Source organism: Strix aluco, chromosome 4, assembly GCF_031877795.1.
Source record: "Strix aluco isolate bStrAlu1 chromosome 4, bStrAlu1.hap1, whole genome shotgun sequence".
Classification (NCBI taxonomy): domain Eukaryota; kingdom Metazoa; phylum Chordata; class Aves; order Strigiformes; family Strigidae; genus Strix; species Strix aluco.
Window position 1 is genome coordinate 57528588 of NC_133934.1, and position 13076 is coordinate 57541663.

The 13076-nt window shown below is 42.3% G+C and overlaps 1 protein-coding gene across 1 annotated transcript in view; it reads right to left on the reverse strand.

The window, feature by feature from the left end:
• Positions 1-12740, reverse strand: part of PPA2 (inorganic pyrophosphatase 2) — a 38491-nt gene extending 25751 nt beyond the window's left edge. Inside the window, exons 1-4 of the mRNA XM_074823209.1 lie at positions 12506-12740; positions 10661-10725; positions 8913-8957; positions 370-423 (exon numbers count right to left, since the gene is read on the reverse strand). Of these exons, the coding sequence (XP_074679310.1) occupies positions 370-423; positions 8913-8957; positions 10661-10725; positions 12506-12647 (306 nt within the window). The 5' untranslated portion in view covers positions 12648-12740. The remainder of the gene's footprint in view (positions 1-369; positions 424-8912; positions 8958-10660; positions 10726-12505) is intronic.
• Positions 12741-13076: the final 336 nt, after the last annotated feature.

The following is a 13076-nucleotide window of genomic DNA, read 5'->3' on the forward strand; positions in this document are numbered from 1 at the left end:
CACCATACAGTGGAAATGAAAGGAACTAAATTCTCCGAGTGGAATGCTCTACGAGCAAGCAAGAGTAAGACTAAACGTTGGACAATGTCCTGCAAGCCAGTACTCTAGGACTGTGTAGTGCAGGTATGCTGCACTCTGCAGTCAGAGGGCTGTCAAGAAGCCATGCTCACCTGCAGAAGGGAAACAAAATTAGAACCTCAACACTTGTTGTAATCGCAAGAAAAGTGTCTGTATGCACAACCTCAAGTTAATTTAACAGAGAAACTTTTATGTATAGAGTAATCCACACTCTGATTAGACTGCTGAAAGCAACTGCATTGTCATAACTTTCATAAATACCTATATAATCAAAGTATTTTTCTTAATTACCTCCATTTTTGCATTTGTCCAACGAGGCACTTCTACAATCATATTAAACAGGACCTAAAACAAAAAATGACAGAACTGAAGACAAAATCCACTTGTCAATTAGCATTTTACAATAAGACAAATTCTTTCCTCTGTATTCAGCATCAACATACATCACATCCCTCTGTTCCAGCTCCTTTATGTTAAGTACGAGTCGTTAAGTTCCACACAATGATATTCAGCCCCCTTGATTCAACATTTTCCCACCCCACCCCTTTGAAAATGTGAACAACTACAAGTAGAGGAAATCCACATGATGTTTTTTATTCCTGTATCATCAATATTACTCTTCACAGAATGTTCAGAAAGTCAATGGAATGGTTTGCCACAAGGCAGGGGTTCAGTCTACTATCAAAGAGGACTGGACGTTTCTACAGGACATAGTTAGCTTCCCTCAAGCACTAGAAAGGATGATGCTTTGGTTTTTTCCCCTGAGGATTTATTTCTTCAGACCCTCCTCTTTTGCCTCATTCATTTTTTCAAAACCCATGCAAATGCAACAACCACCAACATTTCTGATTCTCAGTCAAAACTGCTTGAAGTAAGGCAAAATGAATCCAAAAGTGATGGCAGAGGAAGACATGGACACAGATACCTCATGTTTCTGTTAGCCTTGTTCCTAATAAAAACAAACTGAAAGTTGTTTTAAGGGGGGTGTGGGGCAATAATCTTAACACATGTAAACTCTCATGTTTTTAGAAGAAAAATAAGTAATCTATGTCCTTCTTGCTGAGGAGGTTAAAGTGACGTTTTCCAGAGGAAAAACTGTGTAATTTGCCATAAGGTTCCTCTTCTGAAGCTGTCAGAGTTAAGCACTATCAAGGAGTAAAGTATTAATTGAAATGGGTAACTAGACCAAACCACCCAGCCATGTCCACAACTTGTTTTCTCCTAGATTACTAACGTAACCTCAAAATATCACATTGCCTGGGACATCTCTTCACAGCCAAAGAAAATTCACATTGGTATCAAAAAATTGCCACAGTTCAGGAAGGCCAAAATATGTTTTTGCGGAAAGTTGTAGGAATAAAATATATAGTTAAACTAGATGAAGATTTGCACTGACTCTTTAACTACACTGCAGCTAAGGCTCAGGCAGACAAATATTTGTTTTTTTGCTCCTTGTATCCTGCAGCTGCAACAAACAAATACCATTACTGGGGTCAATGCCACAGTCTGATTAAAATAATTCCAGCGGTTCTATGATCTCCTCCCAAACAAACCTGGAATATGGAAAGTAAGAAAGCAATGGAAAACCCCAACTGTCACTCAGCTTTTCTTCCATGAGATCACACGCTATGCACAATCCTGACAGCAAATTCCCAGTAAATTTACATTAAATTTGCCATCCATAAGTACTGTGCCCATACTGCAATCAGTGGCATGTCAGGTGGAATCACCTTCCCCAATCAGGTCATAACCAAACGAAACAATAAAAAAAAAAAAAAAAAACAAGAGAAAGGTGCTTCAGATCAGTTTCATAAAGTACATCTTATATACATAAGAACGGCTCAAACAGAGAAGTAATCAGAAAGAGAGCTCAAAGATGTCAACACTAAGGAAACAGAAGAAAGCAACGTACATGCAGCAGCAGGTAAGGGAAGGGTTGGAAAAGAGCCAAATAAAGTCTGCACATCCATCTGGGAAACACTTGGAAAAAAGAAATACACAGCATGAGAGCCAGTGCTGACAAGCAACTCTTAGGGAACTGCCAAGCAGGTCAAATAATTGTTCTGACTGGTAGCTACAGGCAGAAAACTTACAAAGTACTCCCGGAATTATACACGATGCCTTCCCCTCCACCGCAGTCCTGTATTTTTGTTGTTTAGATGTCACTGTATGTCTTCCTGACTTTGTCTAATACAATGGCTTCAGCAGCCTGTAAACCTTGGTTTCGAGCTTTAATTGGTCAAGAGTTATTCCAGGTCTTCACCAAAACAGCTCTCAGGGCTGGACAACAATTGGACTGAAATAAATACAACGCTGCTCTCAAAAACAAAAAAATCACTTGGATTTAACTCAGCTGTAAGAACAGGCCCTCATAACTTGTGGTATCAGTCAAATGTGAATTGTCAAGAGTCTTAAATGTGACAGCCTGACAGATTAATCTGTATGCAAAAAAATCCCCGAAAGTACTCTGTCTAATGCTAAGCTGCCACAAGCATTTACAAGAGATTAATAACTTCATGCAGTGCTTACATTTAAAAATAAGAAGTTTTATTTATAGGGCAATCACATTTTCACAGTGACGAGACAGGATTCACTAGTGTGGAAAGGAGAGCACATACTAGATAATTTGACAGATAGAGAGAAATAATACTCCTCTGGTTTTTTAGGGTTTTTTCCTCCTCTTTCCTACCCTGTTTCCCTCTTTGTCTAAATATCATGCAGGAATTTTTCCATCACTCTTATTTTCCCAGACCAAGCACCTGTTCCTTCTAACCACTTGAAAGTTCTTCCCCATCCCTTGCTGCAAAACCATGCCTACCTCAGCTGCAAATAGAAATGCAAGTGTCAGACACCACCTGTCTTCACAGATTACCATCTGCATATGCCATTCAGTGGTTAGTTTTGGATAGTGAATGCATCTGGTAATTGATATTTTTATTTTAAATCACTAAACCCAAAAATTCCACCTCACCAAACTCCCAAATGAGCACTTCTACCCCCTTCAAGCAATGGTGAGACCACTTCCATTTGACACACCTTCCAGTGATAGAAAAAAGATCTCACATGAAACGAAAACTATTGCTTTGGAAAGTTTACCATTTAACTGCCTTAGTATGACAGCAGTCAACTGGTCTGCCTATGAGATCACTGCTTGCTGCAGTCCAGACTTAATTCAACTCTGCAAGCACCTAATGTAGAAGGGGTTCCACTTCATGACAGCAGACTGTACAACAGGCCAGATGGAGTTGTTCCTACAGGCTAGCCTCAAACAGCTCTGCTGGCTGATGGTTTCTTCAGGACAGTCTCCTGGAGCATGCAAGAAGAGAGGGGGAAACCATTTCCTAGATTCAAAAAAAGGGACAGAACCCACCTGCTAGGGAAGTGACCTGACAGAGCCCAAGAGGGATTTTCAATCCAGGTTAAGCAGCAGCTTGTTTGACTTTGGGTTAATGTGAACACAAGACAGTCATCTGTACTGATGCTCTATTATACCTTGAAAAGGTGATGGGAAAAAAAAAAATCCATTTGCTCAACAGAGTAGTCAAAAGTGCATTTCCTAATTCCTAAAAATGAATACACAAATCAGCAGAAAACGATGTCAGAAGGAGCAACCAGTACATCTAAATGATATCCTTTATTTCCTAAGAAATGCACGCTAAGTACATTACATGGGAACTCACATAGGATGTTTGCTTTATCGGGGTGTTTTCTTTAGCACTGGCTGGCAACTCACTACATTTCATTTCAGTTGAACATCATTTTAAATGTATCATGATATCATGTTTGCCGAGACAAGCAAAAGTGTGTCTCACACAGAGAATAGGAACAGTTTTTGTTTTCTGAAATAAGAAAACCAGAGAAAAACAAAAAAGATATACAAATATACTTCAACATACTCGTACAGCAAGTGTTGAGAAAAGCAAGGAAAATACAGACTGTCGTACCCAGGTAAACTGTGAGTCAGCGTTCTCTCCATTAAGACTGATGGGCAAAAACAACTGCTAGCTGTGGTTTCTTACAGAAGATAACTCATTTTGATCAGGGTTTGTTATTACAAACCTGAATATCACAAGAAGAAAAAAAAATTTTTAAAAGCACATTTGTGACACTATTTTTACAACCTACCCTTCTGGACTCACTTGCATACACCCTTCTCAGAAACAATTCTTCCTTACCTAACTTTCCCTTTCTTGTTCAACTATTTCCTTTCCCAGCCTTCCAAAGTTCCTTAGCAGGTGCATGTGAGGGGAGGGTTTTGAATAGGTATGATTTTGCCCAGGGGTTGCAATATTTAATGCTCAACTCTGAAGGTTCGGCTAGGTTGAAGCAGAAATGGAGCAACCAATGCAGAGCGAGGAAAGTGACAAAACAATGAAGAGAGGAACAGAAACTCAGTATAGTTTCATAAAATGACAAACATCACCACTTTTTAAGGCCTGATTGCCATCCACCATCACTCCTGCATGACAGGGAGAAGAGATATGCTAAAGGTTACAATTACATTAATCATTTTTGTAGTAGAGTGGTTAAAAAAAAAAACCTGAAAGCATTAAAGGCAGCACTTGGGGGCTTCCTGACCCTTCCTCACTGAGACACTCTGAGCTCACAAGACAGAAAGAAGAAAAAGCAGCTGTCATTTCAATTTCTTTTCTGTCTGCTCATTTACAGTCTTGCAGGGATTCTCATCAGCCATCAACTGAACATGGCAGCATGCACATGAGGAACTAACAAGAACGAAAAAGATGAGCCTCAGTCCAGCAGCCCTGTGAACAAAAGACGATGTTTAAAAGGAAAAAAGAAAAAAAAAAAAAAAGAAGGAAAATAAGGACTGCGATGAAATACACCCAGAAATAAATGGAGAGGGCCTTGCTTATAAAATGAGTACCCATGTTATAAGCATTCCCAATGTATCACTTGCTACAAGGTATTTGCCAGTGAAAACAACGAATCAGATGCCAGTAACATCTGGAGACCAAGTATACTGTATTTAAATGAGAAGTCAGTGGAACTTTTCCCATATAAATTAACATGTCACATAGCAAAAAAGGAATGCAATGCCCAGCATAAATACAAAGTGCCTGCAGCCTCATCATAGTGTACTGCCCTAATGTTACAGTGAAAAGGGAATCACAAACACTATGTCAGTTTTTAACCACAGGTATCCCAAAAGTGGTGTCAGGCATATTCTCTGATAACCTAGTTACTGGAAACATTCACCTGCAACATTACTCAATATCCAACCATGACATGAATGAAAATGAAACACTGACCTTCTGAACTTTAAGGAACCATTTATTTGAAGTTAAGCTTGATCAAATCACTGATGCAACTTTCTCGGTAAACCAAGGCTACTCCATTAGATTTTAAGTGGACTGCTGAGTGAAGATTACTTCTATTCTCAGTATTTTTTGCTAATCTACAAGAGCACAAAACAAGGCCTGCAGCTATTGGACACGTCCATAGAAAAAGGCTGGGAAAGTTCAAGACTCAGGATGAAAGCTTCACTGATAGCTAAAATTTGGAACACAGAAATCCCTGAATACACATGATGGACTCACTACAGCCCACATTACACATACCAAAAAAATGTCTAATGTGACCGAAGAAGGCTGTAGTTAGAATACAAAGTCAGTACAAAGTTTGCACCTGTACTGCATGAGAAATGGTGACAGCTTTTCTTATGAAACATACCAACTTTATCATAAGACAACTCTGACACCAGTTCTGAACACTGTTCGAAGCATAAGCCCCTCCATCAGATCACCTATTCAGGCTCCATGATCACTCTGATGACCCCTTATATCTCACCTGCCTAGTTAACTTATCAGAAGTTTTTGCTTGACAGAAGCAATTCAGCTGAAGTCCACAAGGGCATTCCAGCACTGCACAACCCACAGGATACAACAAAACAAAAGCTGTCTTGTTTCCTTCTCTGTATTTTTTTTTTTATTTCCCAAATGCTCTTGTGGGTGTCTGCAAGTTAGAGGACTATAACCTCTACATGCTTGGACAGATTCCTTACCAAGGCCAACATTTTAAATAAAACTTCGCATTCAGGAACACCTGGGTCCTCTGAATGAGATGACATGTGAATACTTTACCAAAGACATACAATGACAAGTAGATTAGAAACCCTTTCGCTACAGCAGTGAAGCAACATGTCACATTTGTCTTGAAAAGAAAACAACGACCTCTTCAAACCTTCTTCCTGCTAGACATGGAAGACCATATTCAACAATCTGCCTCTGACAGTTTTAACTGTAACCACAGTGGGAGCACCCACTCTTCCAGACAGAGATGTGAAACTTTTGATACCTTTCACAGAGATTTATGTGAGCAGGAGTGGATTCCAAGTGCTTGCAATGCTTAAGACAAAGCACAGGTTCAGATTGCAAGCTGGTGATAATTCTGAGACTGAAGCTGAATATGATTTCTTTCAGCATAGTTTCTCTCAAAATAACTTTAGTCTTCAAACAGCCAAAAAACATCTGTGAAAGCAAAAAGATCAGTTGTCAACAGTTGGCTGCACAGCAAAATTTAATTGAGATTTGGGAAGGTCTAAAATGTTGCAAGAAATGGCTGCACTACTGAGAACAGTTCATACAGAAACACCACGGCGTTTCCCTTAGAACTACAAGCTGAGACTGCAAAACAGCTAACAGACTTGTACGATGTGCATTCTCCTATCCCATGAATGTTGAAAGCTGAAACTCCTCTATTTTGAGACTTGTTTTTCCGGCATCAGGAATGCCAAGAACAACTTAAACTAGATTAGACAGACTGAAGAGACTCATGCAGAATTATCTTCATTTTCCATAGCTAAACTGCCATCTGATGAACACCAGTTCAGCATAATTTAACACTCTTAAGAGGGCTTGCCCTTGTCAAAAGTAACAAGTAACTGCCACCCTAAAAGCACAAGTTTTAAAGATGCCACTGTGTTTCCAGGGCAAGAGGAACTATCACCTTTGAATTCTGGCCAAATTCAGTGCAAGGATCAACTGAACACCAGGTATCAATAATAGCCTTTGCATCCCTAGACAACAGTAAGGAGTACAGTGCTTCAAAGGTCTTCAGAAATCAGTACATGGCATTAAATTCCTTGTTTTCCCTTTAACCCCGATTAAGCCAGGCTTTCCCTACATACAAACACACAGGGATGCATTTCTCACTAAGCCAAGGTGAGGAGAGCTTCTGAAGAGCCCAGTGTAAGAAACTGCTTTCCTGAACACAAAGATCCCTCTATTTTCTCTCCTACCCAACTGCCAAACATGATGATGAAAAAGGGTTTTCTAAATTATTTGCATTCTCACATTTCACCATCTAAGTAAAGACCAAGCACGTTTGGGAAGCCCATAGCCTGCATGTTTGTTTGCTTACTTGAATCAGAAGCCCACAAAGACTGGAATGTACCTTTGCCTTTGCTCATTTTCTGTAGTTCTATTAAACCCCAGTCCAGAGCTCTCTCATAGCAGGAGTTATGTGAAGCAGCTTCAGAGTCTACACTGGCCCAAGAGCTGCTCAGCCTCACTGGCATTTTTTTCCCCCCACTCCAAAGATCCAGAGATTAGAAAAAGGGTACTAGAAATGTGTTTTTCAGCAAGCTATTATGATTCCCACTACACAGACAAATGCAGTTTTGAACACTGCATAAAACAGGCTTCACAACTGGTACTGTCACAGTATTCATAAGGAGGTAAGAAACAGAATACTTGACTTCTAGCAAGAGCAGTAATTAAGAATTCATGCTGCAAGACAATGATTTCGGAGAAAGGCTACTGGCACGTACTGTTTCTCCTCAACGATTCATCCTTCACGCATGATTCTCTGTCTACTAAATCGTACTTAAACAGGCATCAAGTAACAGGAAATCTAAAAAGCATTACCTAGGCACTGTAGCTTGAATGAATCACAGGGCAAAGAGAAAGAAAATATATAGTGCAGGATTGCATGGGGACTGTTGTACAGTAGAACCAGTGTATCACACACTAATTGCAGAACTATGAGAACCCAGACAGTTAGGACAGTTCTTTCACATCAGATGGGTAGTTACAGTTTTGCAATATGATGGGACAAACAGATATCAGAAGATTGGGACACACACCCACACATCACAGCATTAAAGAATAGTTTGCTTCATTTTTTTCTTTCACTTTCTTCTACTAAGTTTTAGGTACTCCTACACCAGGGAAAGCACTGCAAAAAATGCTACATTTTGGAAAAGACACCTGCATAAACATATCTCGTTTCACAGAAAAAGCCTGAGCAGACCTTCCATGTTTTTTTGGGCTTCTGACAAGCCTAACTTCAGTGCTGGTTAATACTGAACCATTAGCACATGTGACTTTTCTCTCTTTGGGCTCCCAGATGAGTATCGAAAACAACATATCCTCAGTTCTAAAAAGCAGATACTAAGTCTAATTTCTGCCCTAACGTATTTATGATTTCTGAAGTTTTGTATATATACAAAAGATTACCCACAGTCACAGCATAATGAATATTTCATTAATGGAGGTTTTACGGCAAATGTTTCTGAATGCAATAGAAAAAAAGATAACATATCTATGCTGCAATAGTCATAACGAACTTTTCAAAGACTGGTATAAAAGTCTTTGCCTTTGAGAACATCTTGATGAATAAAAGAATGCTGACATTTCTGGCTCATTCAAAGAGGAGAATATTAAATCCCTTTAAGCCTTCTTCTCCTAAAAGACTTGCATTTAAAGATATGTCAACCATATTCAGTGAGAGCAAGTTCACTCTGCAGAATAGTGAAGTGATGTTGGAAAGGAAATAGCAGGAATAGTAAAAAAAACATAAAAGCTTAGCAGTACCTCAGTTCCAGTAGTCTTTGACCTTTTTGCTGGAATCTCTTTATCCTATAGAGAAAGAGTGAAGTAAAGAGTTACAAAGAAAATTAGAGAGCAATACTGTATTCGCATAAATACAGACAACGGTAATTTTCAATGCAATTGAAACATCCCTTTGTGAGCATAAAGGCCTACACTACAACTTTTAAAAGTAAGTACTCAGTTCTATTTCATTGTGAAATTATAACCTTCCAGATGTTAACAGAGGAAGATAAAAATGTACAAGGACACATCCACTTTCTCCCAGCTACTAAAAAACTTAAGCAGCAATTTAGGCCTGTCCTCAACTGAAAAACACGGTCATCCTTCTGTTCAGTTGAAAAAGATAAAAACCAAAATAAACAAACAAAACCAGTATGAAAAAAATAAGGCTGGAGTTATCCATCACAAAATAAAGTCCACAAAGCTTAGACCAGGGAAAGGAAAGAATATAACATACAACTCCTTATGTCCTCCTCCTGCAAAGACGGCAAAATTAACAGAGACCTTCACAACAACTCCTTTCTCGCTCCCCCTTCAGGCCCCAATATCCTGTGGAATCCTTGCTCACACACCAAAATTAAAACCTCTCCACACTGATCAGACATCGCTGTACTATAATCTAATCTACAGAAAAATCAGAGACTATAATCCACCTCTTCAAACCTTAAACTCTAGATGCAGGGACAGCAAAGCCCCCAGGAAACACGTGATGAAAACGCCCATTGCTTTTCCAGCAATAGTACCCACTGAACAGAGCATCTTAGTAATGACTCTCTGAATGAGACTTACCTCTTCCACAGAACAGCATGCTTAGGGTCTTGCTGATCAAAAAGGTTTCATGCGTATTTTTAATCTCTCGGTTTAAATAATTCAAGAGATTGGTTCATTAGTTCAGAAGTCTCATTCTGAACATGTTACAGCTGCTGACCTTCCCTCACCATTCATATCATCCATAGAGACACAGCAACAAATCAAGAAAACGTCCAAAACCTTCCCAACCTGTTTGTGTAACAAGCATACCATAATAAGCAACCCTAAGCCTAAACCAAAGACTGGCAGTTCCCACTGGTGACACATAAAACAGGCATTTCATTATTGCTATAATGAAACTCCAGGGAGTGTGGCTAACAAGACGTGAAAGTGCTCAGCTGCACCTCACGCCCTGTAATTCTCCGAAGGTGCGATTACCACTTCTCTCTTGGGCATTATTGTTGGCTTCCAATTATAATGCTCCTTTTGGAAGTTAAAGAAATACACCGTAAGTTACATAATCATGGGCTGTACATCTCCTACTGCAAGGAAACGTACACTTTTAATTGCAGATGTAGAAAATTGCCAAATTAAGAAGAGTAATAGTAAGAAATTAATTCAAGCACACATAAACACAAACCTTAAACACAGAGAATTAACACAAGATACAGTGAGGGCTCCCCCTGCCCTCAATCACTTGGAGACTTAGAGACGCCTAGGCTCGTCTACACAGTAATCATCATGTTTCACTGCAAGATACTGAACTCAGCAGAGAAAATCTGGTGGAGTTATTGTGCCTGTATTACATAAGAAAACAGCCTGTGTTAAAGTGGTACTTTCTGATGCTATACATTTGTCCGTTAATTGCTAAAAAAAAAAAAAAAAAAGGCGATGGCTTTTAAAAACTGTATTTTTACCTAAAGAATACCAACAAAACTGTTATTTTGAAATTAACTGTCTTTCAAGGCGTAAATACATACCTCTTTAGATCCAGCAAACAGTGGAATGTCATGAAATGGGGAAATATATTTACCATCTGCATTCTCTGAAAAACAAAACAAAAAAGTAGCATTACAAATCTAAAGATATGCCAGAAGACGTTGGTACTGCTATTATGCATTACAGAAATGTACGATATATCACAATTATGCATCAGTTAAAACTTTTTCTGAAGTTTAATTCCAAGGACTAAAATATAACCTATGTGCAGGACAAGGAATTTGATTGTTTGACAAGGATTCACTGGAATCAAAATCATTGCTTTAGTATTCAATACAACACTTTTCTTCTAACTACCTGTCAATACAAGCTACGTAAAGATGACCTCCTCCCCAACAATACAAACCATTAACAAAGGAAAAAATACCAAGGGAATCTCATTTCCATGGGGTATCAGTGAATTCATCTGGGTTTCTAGCAATGTTGCCCTTGTGACTTCACTGTATTTCTAATAAACTGAGTTTCATGACCACAAAGAGAAAATCCCCCAACACAGTAGGCCAAAGTCTGACCAAAAGAATAAGTGAGGAATGGGACAATTGTTCAGGCCCTAGACATGAAACACCACATCTCAAAAACAGCAGAAATTGACATTAACTTAATGGGGGCCCAGTTTGCACCTCAGCCTTGCTCCCACTGTAGAAAGGAACAAAATCCATTGGAGTTGATGTTTACGCTTTTCAAACTACTCAGAAATTTTTCAATATACTAAAAGCCCAAGTACTGCATCAAAACAGAAACATCAACAACAATATAAGGTGCTAACACAAATCCCAAGGAACTTCTCCTCTGCTAACCCCTATTCACAGTAAAGGGGAAAGCAGACAAGGGACTTCATTTAGCTTTGGACTGCACTCTGACCACCTCTGCAAAGAGTAAACGGTAGTTGTTTTTGCAACTCCTGGAAGCCTCCCAGATGCTCCTCCCAAATAAAACAAAGTTTAGTGGTAAGCTGCTTATTCCCACTAACTAAAGTGACTTTCTCTAGATGAGCTCCTGCACTGGCAGCCCCCTGGGGACCGAGAACAAGGCATCTCTGGCAGGGTACCGGTGACAGGGTACAGAACGCCTCCTTCGCTTCTCTCACACCACCAGACGTCAGAATTAACTACTTGTAAGTCAACGGATCAAAACTGTACAAAACCATGGCTAGAGAAGTGGCATACAAACAAACAACGTTGTTACTAAAATGCGTAATACTGAGACTGCAAGCCACCAGCTCTCACTCGGTTTGGAGAAGCCTCCTGGAGCTCTGCCCATGCCCTTCTGCTGCCTCTTGCTGCTGCTGGCCCCACAGGCCCCTCGGGGCTGACGCCCCGTGTTTTGGACGCCAGCCTCTCCTCACCGTGACGTTTCTGGAGGGAGGGCTGGCCTCGTCCCAGGTAACAGGGCATGCTCCCCCTGGGCGGTCATACCGCAGGGGTGAGGCGAGGCAAGGGTCCCAAGGTTGTCCTTAGGGTCCCTGAGCGCCCCGTGGCCTCTGCGCCCAGGCTGCCACAACACCGCACCACGGCAGCGCTTCACCCCCCGCGGCCCCAGCACCTCCTCACCCTCCAGAGGCCTTCACAGGGCTGACGACGGGCACGGCTGTGCCGCGCACACCAGGCCCAGCATCCCCTCCGAAAGCCCATCTGCCAGGAAATCCCCTCACACTCTCCACAAAAAAATGCCCCCCGGAATTGAGGGCGGGAGCTCAGGGGCGACAACTCAGCCAGCCCGAGGGACCTTGGCGGGAGCGGGGAGCCGCCTCCGCCGCCTCTCCCCATCGTGCCCCCCCGCGAGGCGCGGAAGGAAGGGGCTTGTCGAGCCCGGGGGCTGCTACTTACTAAAGTAGAGGCGGTAATCGGGAGAGTTGGGCCGCCCCCGCTGCTCCGTGCCGTAGCGGGCCATGGCGCCGAGGCAGCGGCGCGGCGGCCGCCCCCACCCCCGCGCCGCCAGCAGCCGCACCAGCCCCGGCGGCGCGCGCATGATGGCGGCGGCGGCCGCCTTCCCTCCCCTTCCTGCGGCTGCCGGGCCTGCGCCGCTCAGCTCAGCTCAGCTCAGCTCAGCTCAGCGCCGCGCCGGCCCCCTGCCCCGCCTGCCCCCGCCGGGAAACCGCGCAGGGCGGCGGAGGGTGCTGCCGGCCGCCGGGGGCTGCTCCCTTGTCCCCCGCCCGCCTCACCGGCGAGGAGGGAGAGCCACTGCCTCACGCCCTGCCGCGGCTGCCACCTGAGGGAGGGCGCGACCGTTGGCCCCCGGGGGCTCCGTTGAATAGGCGGGTGTGTGGCGGTTTTTCCTGAGGGGGTGGCTGCTGCCGGGCCTAGGCGCTGCCCCGTTTTCCCTGCGGGCCCCGGGAGGTGCTGCTTCCCCCTACTGAGGCCAGGGTGAGCACCTCAGAGGAAGAAGGAGGCTGTCGGC